A 17,667-nucleotide genomic window follows, 5' to 3' on the forward strand; every position below is an offset into this window, starting at 1 on the left:
CACAGGTCAGGCAGCTGCCATTTCAAGGGCCCACATGGCATGATTTCTACTGCGTCACACAGGCCTAGGCCTTGCATTGCCACTCATACACGCCTTTCAATGCATAGCGATTCGTGTACTGTGCAAGCTGTGTGAACGAACCTGTGGGTTGCTTGACTCTGTGCTCCATGTTGTCCTTCCTAGGCACCATCCGCTGGGACTTGCGAGGAGAAGGATGAGTGGAAAGCTGGTGGACCTGTCGACAATGGAAGAACGACATATTATACTTCGATACCGACTTGACCGAGCCACTATACATGAACTGTGTGCCCAGCTGGAGCCAGACCTGATGTCCCCCATCCGCCAACCCACAGGGATTCCCCCTCTGGTGCAGGTTCTGTCAGTACTCCATTTTTTGGCAAGTGGGTCTTTTCAGACAACAGTGGCCATGTCATCAGGGATGTCTCAGCCTATGTTTTCTAAGGTTTTGTCCAGAGTGTTGTCTGCCCTGATGAAATACATGCGGAGATACATTGTTTTCCCTGAGGAGGGTGATTTGGCCACTGTGAAGGGTGATTTCTATGCCCTTGGACATATCCTCAACATCATTGGTGCCATTGATGGGACCCATGTGGCTTTAGTACCCCCAAAAGACAATAAGCAGGTGTACAGAAATAGAAAAAATTACCATTCGATGAATGTCCAGGTGCTCTGTTTGGCTGACCAGTACATCTCCCATCTAAATGCCAAGTTCCCGGGGTCAGTGCATGACGCGTATGTCATGCGAAATAGCAGCATCCCTTATGTGATGGAACAGCTACAGAGACACCGTGTGTGGCTAATAGGTGACTCTGGTTACCCCAACCTGCCTTGGCTATTGACCCCAGTGAGGAATCCCCGGACCAGGGCAGAGGAACGGTACAATGAGGCACATGGGCGAACTAGGAGGATTATAGAACGGACCTTCGGGGTCCTGAAGGCCAGGTTTAGGTGCCTGCATATGACAGGGGGATCCCTCATGTACTCACCAAAGAAGGTGTGACATATCATCGTGGCCTGCTGTATGCTTCACAATCTTGCATTGCGACGCCAGGTGCCTTTCCTGCAGGAGGATGGTCCAGATGGTGGTGTTGTAGCAGCTGTGGAGCCTGTGGAGAGTGAAGAGGAGGAAGACGACGGGGACGACATGGACAACAGGGACACAGTTATACAACAGTATTTTCAGTAGCACACAGGTAAGAATCACCCACGCCATTTTACATTTACTTCTGGCCTCCTGCATCTCTACTTTCTGTGTTTCCCCCCAGTTCCTTTTCACTGATTTTTGACTTTCCCTTCCCTTTTCAGAGCTGTATGACCCACAGCGTGACTTCTGCTTTGTTTGCCCATGGACTAATGCTTATTGACACTGGTATGTTGTCATCACAATGTAAATGAACATTATTGCACCGTTATGTGTAATACATTTGTAAAGAATACAAGCAGACTCCTGACATTTGAAGTGCAATTGGTGATTTATTTTAAGTGCGGCGTATAGGTCCATGATAGTAAAACGGTGATGGGTGGGGGTGGAGTAATGTCCATGGCAGAGTCCAGTTCTCAGTAGCACAGGTGCATTGCCCATATGCCTGTGGAAGGATGGAGCAGGGGCAGTTAAAGGTTGGACAGGGTGACAATGTGGGACAGTGGGATGACATCAGGGGGTATCGTTTGCTGGCGGGGGTCTTGGCATCCTACTCTGTCTTCTTGTGTGATCTCAGGTTCCGCTTGCGGGGTGGTTGATCTTCAGCAGGAGGTGGGGTTCTGGTGGCCTGTCGTGGTGTGGGGGCCTCCTGTCCACTAGCGCCGGCGTAGGTGGTAGGCTGTTCGTCGTCCGGGCTGGTGACAGGGGCCCTTTGGGGTGCCACATGGTCCCGCAATGTGGTGACTATCTGGTTGAGGGCCAGGACGATGGTCCCCATTGCGGTACCGATGTTCCTGAGTTCGTCTCTGAACCCCATGTACCGTTCCTCCTGCTGTGCCTGGATCTCCTGGAACCTGGCCAGTACCGTCACCATCGTCTCCTGGGAGCGGTGGTATGCTCCCATGATGGTGGTGAGGGCCTCTTGGAGAGTGGGTTCCCTGGGCCGGTCAACCCCCTCTCGCACAGCAGCCCTCCCAGTTGCCCTGTTTCCCCGGGCCTCTGTCCCCTGAACGGTGTGCCCACTACCACTGCCCCCAGGTCCCTGTTGTTGTTGGGGTGGTGGGTCAGCCTGGGTGCCCTGTAGTGGCGGACACACCGCTGATTGACGCGTCCTGGAGACAGAGGCATGGGCCCGCTGGGTGGGAGCTGTGCTGGTATTCCCAGAGGGGGTTGGGTCTGCTGTGGCCTGTGTCTGTGTGTGGGGAACCGACTGTCCAGAGGTCCCCGATGGTCCGGGCTGGTCATCAGGTTCTAGGTCGACAGAGCTGCTGTCATCACTGGGGGCCTGTTCTGGGGGCGGGATGGACAAATCTGGACCCTCCTGGCCGGTGTGTTGGCGTTCGGGCCCTGCAGGGGTAAAAGAGTATGGTTATTGCTTCTGTGTGTGCCATGGCGTGCGATTTGTGGGTGCCCTTGTCCCCCAGTGCTGGCATTCCCTTGTGGGAGGAGTTGTGAGGGTGGTTTGTGGGGGGGATGGGTATGTGCAGTGGTCATGCTTGGGTGATGGGTGTCCATGGTTTGTGTTGGCATTCAGGGATTGGTGTTGTGTTGGGTGGGTTGTGCTGGTGAGACATTGGCAGGGAGGATGTGTGCTGGGGGGTTGGGGGTGAGGGTGGATGTGTGGGTTGGCATGCTGGTGGTTGGGGGGGTGAAGTAGTTGGGATTCGACTTACCAGAGTCCATTCCTCCGCCTACTCCAGCGAGGCCCTCAGGATGCAGGATGTTCAAGACCTCTTGCTCCCATGCTGTGAATTCGGGTGGAGTGGGTGGGGGTCCGCCGCCAGTCTTCTGCACAGCGATGTAGTGTCTTGACACCATCGACCGCACCTTCCCCCGTAGGTCGTTCCAGCGCTTTCGGATGTCTTCCCGGTTTCTGGGATGCTGTCCCACAGCGTTGACCCTGTCGACGATCCTTTGCCATAGCTCCGCCTTCCTGGCTATTGTGGTGTGCTGCACCTGTGTGCCGAATAGCTGGGGCTCTACCCTAATTATTTCCTCCACCATGACCCTGAGTTCTCGGTCCGAGAACCTGGGGTGTCTTTGGGGTGCCATGGGGTGGTGTGGGGTGGTGTGTGGTGTTTGTGGTGATGAGTGTGGTGTGTGTGGTGGTGTGTGGTGTTTTATGCGTGGATGTAGTGTGGGTGATGATGTTGTGTTCCTCTGTGTGTTGGTTTTCGATAGCTGTGCTCTCTCTCTCTCTCTCTCGCCTTCTCTCCGAATTTCTAGTAGTGGGGGTTTGTGGGTGATGTGGGTGTGTGTTTTATAGTTGATTGGATGTGTGGGTGTGGTGTGTGTATGTGTATCAGGTGTGTGTATTTCGAATTGTCCAATGTGGCTGTGTTTTGTAAAGGTGTGTTGAAAGACCGCCGCGTGGATTCGTGGGTCGTAATGGCATGGGCGTGTTTGTGTTGGCGTGACGGTGGAGGTTTGGTCATCTCCACTTTATCGCTGACCGCTGATGAGGCGGCCCTCCGTGGATGTCGGGTTTTTGGCGATTTGGCAGTTGTGGGTCAGAATGACCGTGGCCGTTTACCGCGGCCGCGGAGGTAGAATGGCGGACTTCTGACCGGCGGTAAGTGCCTTTTACCGCCGAGGTCAGAATGACCCCCATAGTCCCTCATTTTAAGAACGGTGGTAAAAACCGCCTACCGCCGTGGCAATGGCCGCCAAAAGACCGTTGCCGCGGCTACCAGCCGTCTACCATATTATGACCACAGCCGGGTTCATGCCACAAGAATGGCAGAAATCCGGCTGTGGCCATACTGGCTGGATGGCGGTAAGGTGGCGCTGCTACCACCAGCAGCGCCACGGCAGTAGACCCCCGCCAGCCGTATCATGGAACATGATGCGACCTGGCAGTGTTCTACTGGCGGGTGCTGCTGGCGGTAGCAGTGCCCCATCCCGTCTCCTGCCAGAGGATCCTCTGGATCCAGGTAAGTCGGGCCTCCGACAGGGGAGGTGGATGGGGGGTGTTGTGTGTGGGGGGGTGTGAATGTATGTGTGTGCGTGAATGCGGGTGGGTTTTGAGTGTTGAATGCGTGTGTGCATGTACAGATGTGTGAGTGCGTGTATGTTGTGAAATGTGTCTGTGTGTATGTTTGGACGTGTGTGCGGATGTGTCTGCAATTGGATGTATGCATGCATGTATGTATGTGTGAATGAGTGTGTGTATGCGTGTGTGTGTATGCAAAGGGGGGGTGGATGTAGGGGAGTGGGTGGGTTTTGGAGAGGTGGGGGGTATCTGGAGAGGTGAGGTGGAGACTCCTATCAGTGACAGGGAAGGAATTCCCTGTCACTGATATGGCCTACCACCATGGTTTTGTGGCGTTACGAACGCCACAAAACCATGGTGGTAGGCAGGGTCATTATCCTGCAGGTGGCACAATGGTGGCCGCAGGACTGGAGATGGATATCTCCAGCCCGTTGGCTGTTTTCGTCGTGGCGGTCGGAGTGGTACATTTGCGGGTTGGCTACAGCCAACCCGCCAATGTCGTAATATGGCGGTAAGTACCGCCAGCCTGTTGGCAGTACTTACCGCCACATTATCTCCGACCGCCGGGGTCGAAATGACTCCCCATAATGACCTACGTAGGGTATTAAAACAGTACCTACTAGTACTGATAATAAACAAAGTAAAGGCAAAACTGCTGAATCTGATTCACAGGGGTGTTTTCCAGATGTGTGTCAGCACAAATCATTAAATGTTGATTTTCTCATTTGCAAATTCACAAAAGAAATTTGCACAAAACATGTAGAATGAGTGCAATTTACCTTGAGCTCATGGATCTGGAACCCTGCAGAGCTTTCATTCAGATATGGCCAAGGATACAGGAGGGTCAGACTCTAGCACATCCCTCATTCACAAAGGGATGTACTAATAATTGTACAGCCAATATCTCAGGTTACCCTCCAGTCATTCTGACCACAAGCAGTGCTGCCATAGGGACAGGTAAAGGACAAAAACGTCCCCTGTCTGCTCAGCAGATTCTGTACTCCACCACTGATGTAATACTTGAACAGTGCAGTACACATTGTTGTCTCCACTCCAATCTTAGGAATAGATATAAATTTAAGCATTGACGAGTGAGGACCATTTAAGTGTTTTCCCTGTCAATGGTGCTTTCATGGGTTGTGTAGGAAATTGGATTTTAGATTAAAGGGGTTGAAGAGCCTTCTCAAACGACAACTACAATCCTTGCCAAGGTAAACCGCGAAAGAAAATAAATTAACATGTACTTAGTCCTCTGGTAACTTGGCACAAAAGTAGTCAGGCTTAACTTAGATGCAATGTGTAAAGTATTAAAGCAAAACGCTCAAACAGTAACAAAGTTAAAACACAACTCAAGAAAAATGTCACACAAATTTAGAACCGTAGAGTAAAATTTGATAGATTTAAGTAAATATAGAGCCCTGAAGCAAAATGCACCATTTGCTGTCATCTGGTCTTACTAGAGCAAGGGAAAGTCACAAGTTCAGGCCAACAGCAATGGAGTGTGTGCCGGCTACAGGGATCAGGTTAGTCCTGCTGGAGAAGTTACCTTCTCAAATTCTGCAGTGAAATGTCCAGTCGCAGTGGAGTATGCTGTGAGGAGAGCATCACATATGGTTGTCGCTGTAGAGTGAAGAGCAAGCCGGGTTTCACTGATGGGCATCACTGTAGTGTGAAGATCCTGTTGAGTTTTGCGGATGGTTGTTGCTGGAACTTCACATTGGTGCCCACTACGGGCTGTCTTTGATGCAGTCCGTTGTGCAGATCTTGCATTGCTGATCATCGCTGGCAGTCACTGTAGCTTGAAAAGTTGGGCCCACCAGCGTGTGTATTGAGGGTCATCACGGTGTCATGAATGGCCTGTTTGCAGTCCCAAAGAGCCCAAAACTTTAAGATTTCTCCTTTTCTTCATACTGATGCCAGCAAAAGCTCCAGGAGCGGGGAGGCACCTCTTGGGGATCACGTACTCCCTCCAGCAGACACCAGCATGGCTCAAGCAGGTCCAGACAGGTCCAGTGGAGCAGGTCAGCTGGGCTGAGGTGACTCTGGAGTTTGTGTTCTCCCTGTAACTCAAAACAGGAGGTCAGCTACCTAACCCTTGAAGTCACTTTGCTGGGATGAAGGGAGCAGGTCCAGTTTTCCTTCTTAAAGAGCAGGGCAAGCCTCTGTAGTATCCACAGGTCCAGGAGTGTAATGAAGGGTGTCTCTGAGGGTCTTGTTTGTATACCTCATGCCAGCTGTGAAGTGGAAAACACTTCTGGAGTTTTCCTCACACAAATGCTTCTGTAGTTTCCTTCCTCCCTGACCGGATCCCAGGATTTCACGAGTGACAAAAGACTAGTGTGAAGTCCTTTGTGAGTGTGCTGAGGCAGTCCCTTTGAAATCTAATTGGTGCTGTACACAGCTCCACATCTCTCATCCTGGCAGGATGGTCCATGCTGCCAACATCTAATCCCCTTTTGTTTCACTGTCTGGGAGGAATGCACAAAGGCCAACTGCCATTCCAATCATGGCAATGTGACCCATGGCACAGTCTGCAGGCACCAAATGGTTATCACAAGAAAATTTCAACTTTTGGTATTTTCGGAATTGTGACTTACAATCTGACTTTACCAATAAAGAGGATTTTAAATTATATTCCTTTAGACACAAATTATATTCCTTTAGACACCAAGCATGCTATTTCTACCTATTCCCAAACAAAAGTTATTCCTTATTTAATATAATAAGGTAACTCAATGTTATCCTTTGGGAGAGGTAGGCCTCACAGTAGTGAAAAAGGAACTTAGGAGTTTTTCACTACCAGGACATGTAAAACTTAAATGTACATACCCAAATGTTTAAACACAATGCACCCTGCCTACCTTCGGGTTGACTTACATGTATTAGAAAGCGAGGCTTAGGCCTAGCAAAAGGATTAATTGCCAGGTCAAATTGGCAGTTGAAAACTACACACAGGTGGGAATGGCTGGCCTGAGGCATGTTTTAAAAGGCTATGTAAGTGGGTGACACATCCAATGTTACAGGCCCACTAGTAGCATTTACGTCCTGGGTACATGATGTGCCATTTTCCTCGGGACATATATGTAAATTAAATGTACCAATTAGGCCTAGGCCAAATGTACCATGTTTTAAAGAGCAAACACAAGCACTTTAGCAGTGGTCAGCAGTGGTAAAGAGCACAAAGTCGTAAAGCAAAAAACAAATTTTAGCAAACAAGAGGGGAGTAGGCAAAACGTTTGGGGTAGAATTGCTGCGCTGAGTGAGTCAACTTCTACATTGACGGGTGACACACCAAACAGATATAGGGCCTCATTCCGACCCTGGCGGTCATTGACCGCCAGGGCCGGGGACGGAGGAAGCACCACCAACAGGCTGGCGGTGCTTCAGGGGCAATTCTGACTGCGGCGGTAAAGCCGCAGTCAGAAAAGGGAAACCAGCGGTTTCCCGCCGGTTTTCCCCTGCCCCAGGGAATCCACCACGGCGGCGCTGCAAGCAGCGCCGCCATGGGGATTCCGACCCCCTTCCCGCCAGCCTGTTCCTGGCGGTTCACCCCGCCAGGAAGAGGCTGGCGGGAACGGGTGTCGTGGGGCCCCTGGGGGCCCCTGCAGTGCCCATGCCACTGGCATGGGCACTGCAGGGGCCCCCTAACAGGGCCCCATTAGGATTTTCAGTGTCTGCAAAGCAGACACTGAAAATCGCGACGGGTGCCACTGCACCCGTCGCACACCAGCAACTCCGCCGGCTCCATTCGGAGCCGGCTTCATCGTTGCTGGGGCTTTCCCGCTGGGCGGGCGGGCGGCCTTTTGGCGGTCGCCCGCCTGCCCAGCGGAAAAGTCAAAATGACCGCCGCGGTCATTTGACCGCAGTACGGTCTTTTGGCGGTCTCCGCCCGACGGGCGGCGCCTGCCGCCCGCCGGGGTCGGAATGACCCCCATAATATCTTTGAGAACTGACTTATAAAGACCCTATAGCCTCAAGTTCCATGAAAATTTCCCAAACCAAACCAGACCAACAGCAGGGCCCCATGGTATATGCCAAAATTGACCCTGTTGAAGAGAGAAGCCAAAAGAAGGGAAAGAGAATGGAGGAAGACATATAATGATGACAGTAAAATCTTATACAGCCTAGCCGTAACAATTGACAAAAAAAGCCATACAGCAGGCCAAATGCGACCATTTTAAGGAGAAAATAGAAAGTGTCCCCAATTCCAATAAAGAAATTATTCAAGGTGGCAAAGAATCTAATGTGCCTCCCTTGCTGCTCTACAGGCCCTCCACCTTTCACTGAATAATGCAATTGGTTAGCCAATTTCTTTCTCTATAAAGTCACCAGAATCCTAAACTTATTACGGTCACCTTATTTATTTTTATTTATTTTATATATTTATTTATTTATTTTATGATTCGGAACTCCAAAGAGATCCACATGCATAGATAGAACATACAATATCATACGACAATAGAGAAAAAAAATCCTATATAAAGACTGAGTGAAAACATTGATTATCTGTAAAATGTGATACATTTGCAATACTTCCTACCGAGCGTATATTACACAGTCAACCTCAAACAATACTTTTGATATCTAAAATGCGACAAACCAGAAGAATTATCTTCTATATAAAATAACATTAAAACAGAACCCCGTAAACTCATTTCACAGTGTGCTTCCTATAAAGTGCATCATACAATGCAGAAGAGTGGTACCCTAGGAGGAGCCAATCTTATTACTTTCCCCAATGTATGATACTATTTTCCTCCATAAAGAGTAGATAAAATGCACATACTTAAGATTCATAGTAAAAGGTAATCTGTAAAGTTTAAAATAACCAGCCCTCCGCCCATCAACCATACATTACAAAAACATTATCATGCTCTACTAAGCTGTAAAAAACCCTCTTACTTATTTCACAATAAAATTTGTATAAAGTGCCTCCAAAATACAAGAATAATTCACTTAAGTTAATTCAAATTACAACCACCAATGCATGGAAAACTCAATATAGATTTTAAAATGTCTTAAAAACTTAAAAATTCTAAAACAGAATAATTCATTAGGTGCCACCTACTACTCTTAATGTGCCCTCCCCGGCAAGGCAGTGGTCAGGCCCCAACCTGTCAGTTTTTCCCACCTTGAGTAAGGAAGATAAGGAATCTACCCTGAGGTCAATCAAGTCAGGATCCCCTGTAGATCCGTCCCCAACTGATATCCTACCTCAGGGCGACCCTACTTTTATGGCCACTCTTGTGGACATCCTCAATCATTTCCTGAAAACAGGTTGTATTCCACAAAATTTGAAACATGCAATGGGATAACTGGTCTCAAAAATACTACAGCAAATTCCCTGCTAACAGAGTACAATAGGCCTATTTCACTGCTTCAGATTGTCAGCACAGTACTGGAAAAGCATGTTAATAAACACCTGCCCGTTTTTTTGTATCCCCTAATATTCTTCATCCAATGCATACAGGCTTCAGCACGGGCTACAGTACAGAAACAGCTTTGCTGATAACTACAGAGGAACTCCAAGCAATCCTAGATCAGGGATGTTCAGTGACCATGATCTTGCTAGACCTGAGTGCGCCATTCTGCACCATGTCACATCCCACCCTCATTCAGAAAATGATGGAAGTTGGAATCACAGGAGATTACATCAAATGGCTGAAAGCCTTTCTGGCTGGCAGGAATTTTTAAGTTTCTGAAAGGGCTCTGCATTTTGCTCTTCACTCCCTCCAGTGTGAAGTCCTACAAGGATCCTCAATTAGGCCCACACTTTTTAATTTGTATGTTCTCCCCTTTGCGGATATCATACAGTCACATGGTTTTGCCCTAGTGTCATACGCAGGTGACACAGATCATCATGGGCCTCACTCCCAATGTAAGCCATTCTTCCACTTTCCTTAATACATGTCTGTTACAGTCTGGATGGCTGCAAGCAGCCTGAAACTTGATGGTAACAAAACGGAGGTGCTTGTGGTAGGCAATAACAGGTCCAGATGCTGGAACTATCCTGGGCGTAACAACTAGTCAAATTGCCCAAGCAGTAAAAACTTTGGCCCTCATTACAACATTGGCGGTATTGACCGGCTACCGCCACGGCGGCCGCCGCCAACATACTGCCGCCGTGACTACCAGCCGGCAATGCGTATTATGACCTCCAATGGTATTCCGCCAGAAATGTGGCAGAACACCGACGCCAGTCATGGCGGTGGACGGCGGTAATGCGGTGCTGCTGACAGCAGCACCGCCATGCCAGCAAAACACATCCGGCCGTATCATGAGCAATGATACGGCCTGGCGGTGTTTTGCTGGTGGACGCTGCTGGTGACAGCAGCTCCGCAGACCGTCTCCAACCGGAGGACCCCCTGCAAGCAGGTAAGTGGGGTTCTCCGACCGGAGAAGGGGGTAGGGGTGTTGTGTGTATGTGGGGGTGGTGTGTGTATGTTTTGGGATGCATGCATGCGCGTGTGAGTCGTGTTGGATGCATGCGTGAATGAGTGATTGTGAGTGTTGTGTGTTGTGGATGCATGTGTGTGACAAGGTATGTTGGTGTGTGTTGTGGTGTGTGGGTATGTATGTGTGCATGCGTTGATGGAGGTGGGTAAGCGTGTGCATGTGTGTACATGGGTGAGCGTGTGTATATGTGCGGGGGGCAGGAGTGGGTGGCAGAGGGTGGGGGAGGACTCTGGGGAGGGGGCGGGGGAGACCCCTATCAGTGCCAGGGAAGAGATTCCCTGGCACTGATAGTGCCTACCGCCAAGGTTTTTGTGGCGGTACAAAAACCACGGAAACCATGGTGGTAGGCCGGGTCGTAATCCCGTGGGTAGGAATGTGACAGCCACTGGGCTGGAGACCGAAGTCTCCAGCCCAGCGGCTGTTACAACCCTGGTCCAAATCCCATTTATTTTAACGCCGGCCTGTTGGCAGTATTACTGCCGCTTTATCACCGACCGCCAGGGTTGTAATGAGGGCCTTTGTGTTTTTGCTTGATGAAAATCTTTCTTTGGAAACACAAGCCAGGTAACTGGCCGGCTCATGTTTCAGCATTCTTAGATCCCTAAGAAGATTCTTATATTTACTACCACAATCCATCAGGAGAGTAGAGGTGCAGTGTTTAATAAACTCATGCTCAGACTATGATAACCCCTTTTATCTTGGAAGTCTAAAATTAAGTGGTTCAAAACACTGCTGCCCGAGTATTGCTCAAAATACCTAAAAATCAATCAGCCAGTCCGGCCCTGGAAGAGCTACACTGGCTGCTATTCCAAAAAAGAGTGAATTTTAATTCCTGTGCATTGCACACTGGGCCTTTTATGGAATAGGCCCTCCCATCATTCAAAACCTACTTACCTTATATGTCCCCAGGAGAGACCTCCGTTCAGGTCATTTAAAATTCCTTTCGGTACTTAGGGCCTGGAAAATAAGAAGCAGCAGCCACTCTATGCATGCAACTCACACACCAGGCTGACTGTATAACTGACTGTCGGGTCACTGGCGGGGATGGTGGAAGCCTGCAGGCATCAGTGACATTGCAAGTTAGGCTTGCCTCCCAATATTCCGGGCTTAACAGAGCCAATACAAAATAGAGCAGTGGGCTTCTGAATGCTACTTTGACATACATGAGATTTCCAATTACTACCTTGATCCAAATATGGCCATTATGTATTTCATCATAATCTCATCTATTCATTTTCATCACCTTTATCTTGATTATAGGTGACCTGTTTGACAGTGCTAAACATTGTTTGGTCAACTAAGTTAGTGATTCATTATGTAAGCTATTGTTGAACAACCTCGATGAAAATGTTGCCACAGAAGAAAAGGATTCCTCACAGGTGATTATCTGGGCCTTTCTACTCAAGTGACCCAAGAGTGCATGTTTGCAGTCATACAGTCTGTGCCCTCTAACCTACACTGAAAAAGCAACATACATCATTTGATGATATACATGTAAAAAAAGTAACTTTTATTTTTATTTTTTAGTGTTGCTGGAGAGACCCATTAGCAAAAGGAGGGATACAGAAGCCATTCAGAAGGCAAAGATCCTTTACCAGTCCTGTATGAATGAAAGTGAGTTAAATATTGTCTAGTTAATAAATGTCACAAAAGTCCATTTGGTTTCTGTAACTGTTACTAGAATTGCAATTTCTTGGTTAGAATGCTTATGATATTTCCTTGAATCACAGACCACATGTTATTTTATTAGCCAGGCATTTCACAGGAATGGTTGCATGCATTGTACTGACTTATAAACAATTTTGCACTGGAAATTGTAATGATTGATCGATGAAAAAAGCAGTGTTTAAGTGGTGCAAATGTAATATCTTCTCATAAATGGCAGTGACAATCTCGTTGTACATTGATCAAACAATACAAATGCTACCACAGACGCAGAGGTCATTATTTTGTTTTCTGTCTCTCACTGCCAGGGTTACTCTGGCAGTGACAGACAAAAAAAAATAGAGTGGGAAGAGGGACAGAGAGCTGGTGATGTTAGGATCTATGGCGAGGAGAGAGCTGGTGACTACGTGAGAACCGCTTCTAGATGATGCAAGAACCGCTTCCGGGGTAGCATAGCCGCAGAGCTGTGGACAAATGGAGCGACGAGCCAGAAAGAGCGAGCATGGGGTGGCGAGACAGAGAAGGAGAGTACGAGAAGTGGGTGGGAGGTGGGGGTAAATTGTGGAACCCCTTGAAACCTGACCCGTTAGCACCCGCAGTGGTTGGCTGAACAGGTAGAGGTGAAGAGTGGGTGAAGTTGCAGCTGAATCACCAAACAAAGTTGCGGCTGAATCACCGAACAGCTAATCACTAAAACTGAGCAGCATCCCACCTCTGCCACATTGCAAGCTTCCAGCTCCTGCTACGAGTACTCCTGCATTACCCCTGCATTAACCCTGCATCACCCCTGCATCATCACGGTTCTGGTAATTTGTGGACGTATAGGGTACTGCAGAATTGCTAAAGGAAGACCCTCATAAGTCAATTGGCTGGCCTATATGACGATCTGTACAGCAGGGTTATATTGAGTGCACTGTACAATCCATGATTTGGCAGCACAAGACAGGAGTGGTGCGCTTGGCTGTGGTGCTAGGGCCAGGGCCCCATGGTAGAGTTGGAGAGGTGTGAAAGTGGCCGGGCAAGGCCTAAGTGCAGCTTGCTCCACTCTGTGTGCTCCCCCGCCACCTTGGTTTCCTGTGGTGGACACTGCAACAACCCTTGTAATTTTAGTGTGCATTGTGTAGCACAGCGTGATATCGTCACAACAAGGCACTCAGCTGTCGGATAGTAAGACAACTGGTTATTAATTGAGTCCTGACCACTGCATACAATGTTGCAAAGATATGACGCTAAAAGCAGACAAAGTAATAATACAAGACTGATGGTCCTGAGGCGCTCAATGAGAGTGTTCAATAGGCTGAATATGACACATCCCAAAGCAAAAGGATTTGGGCGGAAGGAGCCCAGGACTATAGCAGGGGCAGGGGTAGTTGGTGCCCTTCATGATTCAGAGTTTACAGGGCCTGATTCTTCCCTCCCTGAAAATCAGATGCCAGCAATTTCAGTTGCGATGAGGCCATTTCTAGACCTCCCATGGGGCTAATAACTTACTTCAATCAGAAGGTGGATAAGGTGCACCCCTTGCAGCAAATTGCTGAGCTTGCATGGTTAGAGGAACGAGCAATGATACAAGGACATGCCCCAGAGGATGTTGGACAATAGCCCTGTGGCGGGAGTCCAGAGGGAATTAGTGAAATGAGAGCTGATGGAGACACTGAAACTGTTTTGTCTGGATCCTCAGTGCCAGTGCCCATGTGTGAGCAAACTCACAAGAGGCTATGTACTACACGCAAAAACCAACAATGTTTAATGGATACCTCAAAGGAAGTGAATTAATCTGTGGCTCAGTCCTAGAAAAGGAAGGAGCATGAGGTCCTCCATACCTGTAGAGTCTCTGCAAGGTTTTGTCATTTCTGAGGCCATGGGTGCACTGAATAATGTCCTAGCATCAATCCTGGCATTATTGGAGAAATTTCTTGGAGGAACTGACCACATCAAAAAATTATTAACTATGATATTACAGGCCCTAGTACCGGATGGAAAGAAGCCTGATGTATCCCTTCAGTCCACCCCCCCCCCCCCCCCCCAGCAAGATGGCCACATTCGGGCCAAATTCCAATATTTAAAAGGAACTCTGTTCAGACGCAGACTCCAATACAAACTTCATTACAAATTGAGAGCCAAACACAAACCAATGTGACTATGGTCGCACTCCATGTTGATGGCGTTTCTGGTTGTGGGGAGGGTGATGGGGCTATCGTAGCCGGGAGGGATAGCCAGCCCATAGGTGAGCATCAGGTAAGCAGCTTTGAAAACCCTATTGTTATTACCAAACCTAAATAGGTAATGGTGGGCAGTGGGGAGTCCATTGTGAAAACCTCTGGGCCGTGGGGAAAAGCCTCAGGCAAAGTAGGTGTATGACTGAGTGTGGACACCAAGAAGAAGGGAAATGCAACAAAAAAAGTATGAGGGTTACAACGTTCCCAGTATATTCTTTACAATGGTTGTTCTCCAACTCCAAGGGACGTGCAGCCAGTGTGGTAATTCCAACCACCAGCTACAAGGATTTCCCAATTGTGGAGAATACAGATGTTTGCAATTCAGCTTCTCCATTGCTGGTTGACATCCCATGGCAGGATGGAAGGAGTTGGGACGAAGCAAGGGTTTCCGAAACTGCCCAAACCCCTACTCTGAGGACAACCAAAGTTGGGAGGTCCAACCGAAGAGGCAACCTGTCTAGAACACCCTATAAGGGCAAGGATGCCCAAGAAAAAAAGGGCTCTAGGAAGAGAGCACTTGTGAGGTAGTGTACAAGTAGAGCAGTTAATGCCCGTAGTCCTCCGCCTTGCCCTCAGGATATAGTGACATCCGAAACTGGGCATGGAGGTGCATGTACTGCAATGGGACCAGAGGTGCCTTCCAGCCTCAAACTCGATGCTCTACCATTTATCGCACCTCCAGTGATTAGATACAGAGAGAGTGCAGAAGTGCCACCTGCTTTATGATCACACTGTTGCTTCTGTTGGCATCTTGTCTGGAAAAAGGAATGGTGGGTGTTGTCGACCGTTTTCCTAATGCTGGGCTAAATCAACCTTTAAATAGATCAAGGCTGCTAGCTCCCTTTTATGCTGTTCCAGAGCTGAGAGTTCTTTCTTCTAGCAATGTGAAACTAGTAAAGCTGTGGAGCAAGCAACAGCGGTATGACCGAGGTGGGAGATGTGCCCATTCCATCACTTTCTCAGGTGGCCCTGTTGCTTTGTGTCCTTCTGCTGTAGTCGAATTTGTGCTGCCTGGTATAGCGAGATTCATTCTAAGCCATATAGAGTGCTTCCACATAATGAGGGTTGACATGCTGCCGTGCCTTGATATCAGCCAAGAGGAAACTGTCCTGGATGAGCGGTGCACGAGTAATATGGGGATGTTGAGCACTGGCAGCCTGCAAGGATACGGATCTTCAGCAGAGGGAACAATGAGGGGGTCCTTGGTTGATGGCAATAGAGTTCATGAGACCCTGACCATTACTACGAACAGAAATAGTAGGCAAATCAGGATTCTGAACCATGGCGAGAAGAAACTTGGGAATGACTGTGAGGACTGGTCATGAGTAGCAGCAGCACTGGCTAGAGACTCAGGAGCAAAGAAGGATTTTTCCCTCTATTCTGCCATTTCCCTTGCAAAGACCACTTCTAAACCTTCCCCTTGTAATACTTTGGAGGGGGAATGTATAAAGATTTTGTTGTGGAACATAGCAGGCCTCGCTAGCAAAACGGAGGATAATGACTGGATAGAATTGACATCTTACATGATATTTGTTGCTTCCAAGAAACCTGGGTCCTGGGTGAAATATATGTTAGTAGGTTCTTGGGGATTGACACACTGGCTGCCCGTTCTAGGAAGGGGCGGACATCTGGTGGTCTTTCAGTATGGGTTTCGTGTAAACTAAACTGTAAAGTAGAGCAAGTAGATCTGTTATCTCTGTTGCTTTCTGCTAATATCCATCATGTGTGACTTAGGCTGGGGGGAGATATATATTAAAAGTGTTAAACGGGCTATGATAGATGATGAACTAATGAGTGGGACTAAGGAGGCAGGAATCTGATGTTGATCTGTGGAGATTTTAATACACAACCCTGCGATGCCATCAATAATAAGGAAACCCTGATGGAAGGTCGTAGCTTAGGAATACCTGAATCAGCTATATGTTACTTTAAGTCCACAAGAAAGGCTGAGGCATTAACTGAGCTCTTGTTAAATGACCAACTCTGCTTTTTTAATGGTCACACCAAGTCAGACGGTGCTGTCAAGGCAACCTTTGACAATGGGAGAAGTTATTTAATTATTCATTATGTAATTGTTAATGTGGAAGCCTGTGAGTCCATCCTTGACATGGTTGTGATTAATACAGTGGAGAGTGATCATAACCCACTTGTCCTTAGTATGAGGATGAGCCTCATGGGGAAAGAAAGCTCGACAAGGCAGGCGCAGGGAATTATGGGTGTGAGCTTGTCCCGTCTACTTGTAGAAGGAGAATAAGGTGGGGTGGTGAGGAGTATCTCTGAGAACTACAGCAACTAAAATATATAGTGGCCAACTATGGACCACCTATTATAGACGCTCCAACCAGTGATAGCCCCCTGATCCTAGTCACATATGACAAAATGGTAAGCAGGTTGAGGGCCTTGTGGTCTAAGGTAGTCGGTATTGACAGAGGGGAGCAGCTGGGGTGGAAGGGTTGGTACGACAAGGAGTATGCGAGGATGAAAAGCGATGTTTCCTATGCCTTAACATGGTTCCATGATAGCTGCGCTAGAGAAGAGAAATTTAGAGCATGTAGAAGAGACTACAAGTTTCTTCTAGCTGCCAAGAAATTGTTTTACCAAAAGATTCTATGGGCAAAATTGAGGGAGGCCGCAGCTGAGAATAATTCCAAGAAATTCTGGAAATTGGTAGCTAGAGTGGGTAAGGGGGCAGTAAATGCTGTAGAAACTTGCATAGGTCCATCTGTTTGGGTTCATCATTCTAGTACCTTATATAGAAGCCCCTTGGATCCCATGTTGATGTGAAATGCCCTGCCCCCCTGTCCTAATGTAATAGAAATACTAATTGCAGAAGTAATCAGAGCACTGGGTGCTATGAAGAAGCGTGAGGCTCCTGGCCCTGATTTGGTCCTCTTGGACCTTTATTGTGAGGTGCCCTATTTTTGGGCTAGTCTCCTCACCAAAGTGTTCAATGCAGCCCTCAGGGGGAATGAAGTGCCTTTGTCCTGGCGATCTGTTACTATTGTCCCGATTTACAAGAAGGGTGATCAAGGCTGCCCTGCTAACTATCAGATGATCTCTCTCCTCGATGGAGCTGGGAAGGTTTTAGCGAAAGTCTTGGTTAACTGTCTGCAGGGATAGGTAGATTCCCAGGATGTTATGACAGAAGTGCAAGCTGATGTTCGGTCCCTTGT

The 17,667-nt window shown here is 48.2% G+C and overlaps 1 protein-coding gene across 1 annotated transcript in view; it reads left to right on the plus strand.

The window, feature by feature from the left end:
- Positions 1–17,667, plus strand: part of PHEX (phosphate regulating endopeptidase X-linked) — a 1,559,577-nt gene that overhangs the window by 375,022 nt on the left and 1,166,888 nt on the right. The window contains exon 4 of the mRNA XM_069204739.1: positions 12,138–12,224. Coding sequence (XP_069060840.1) covers positions 12,138–12,224 — 87 coding nt within the window. The remainder of the gene's footprint in view (positions 1–12,137; positions 12,225–17,667) is intronic.

Source organism: Pleurodeles waltl, chromosome 8 (genome assembly GCF_031143425.1).
Source record: "Pleurodeles waltl isolate 20211129_DDA chromosome 8, aPleWal1.hap1.20221129, whole genome shotgun sequence".
Taxonomy (NCBI): Eukaryota; Metazoa; Chordata; class Amphibia; order Caudata; family Salamandridae; genus Pleurodeles; species Pleurodeles waltl.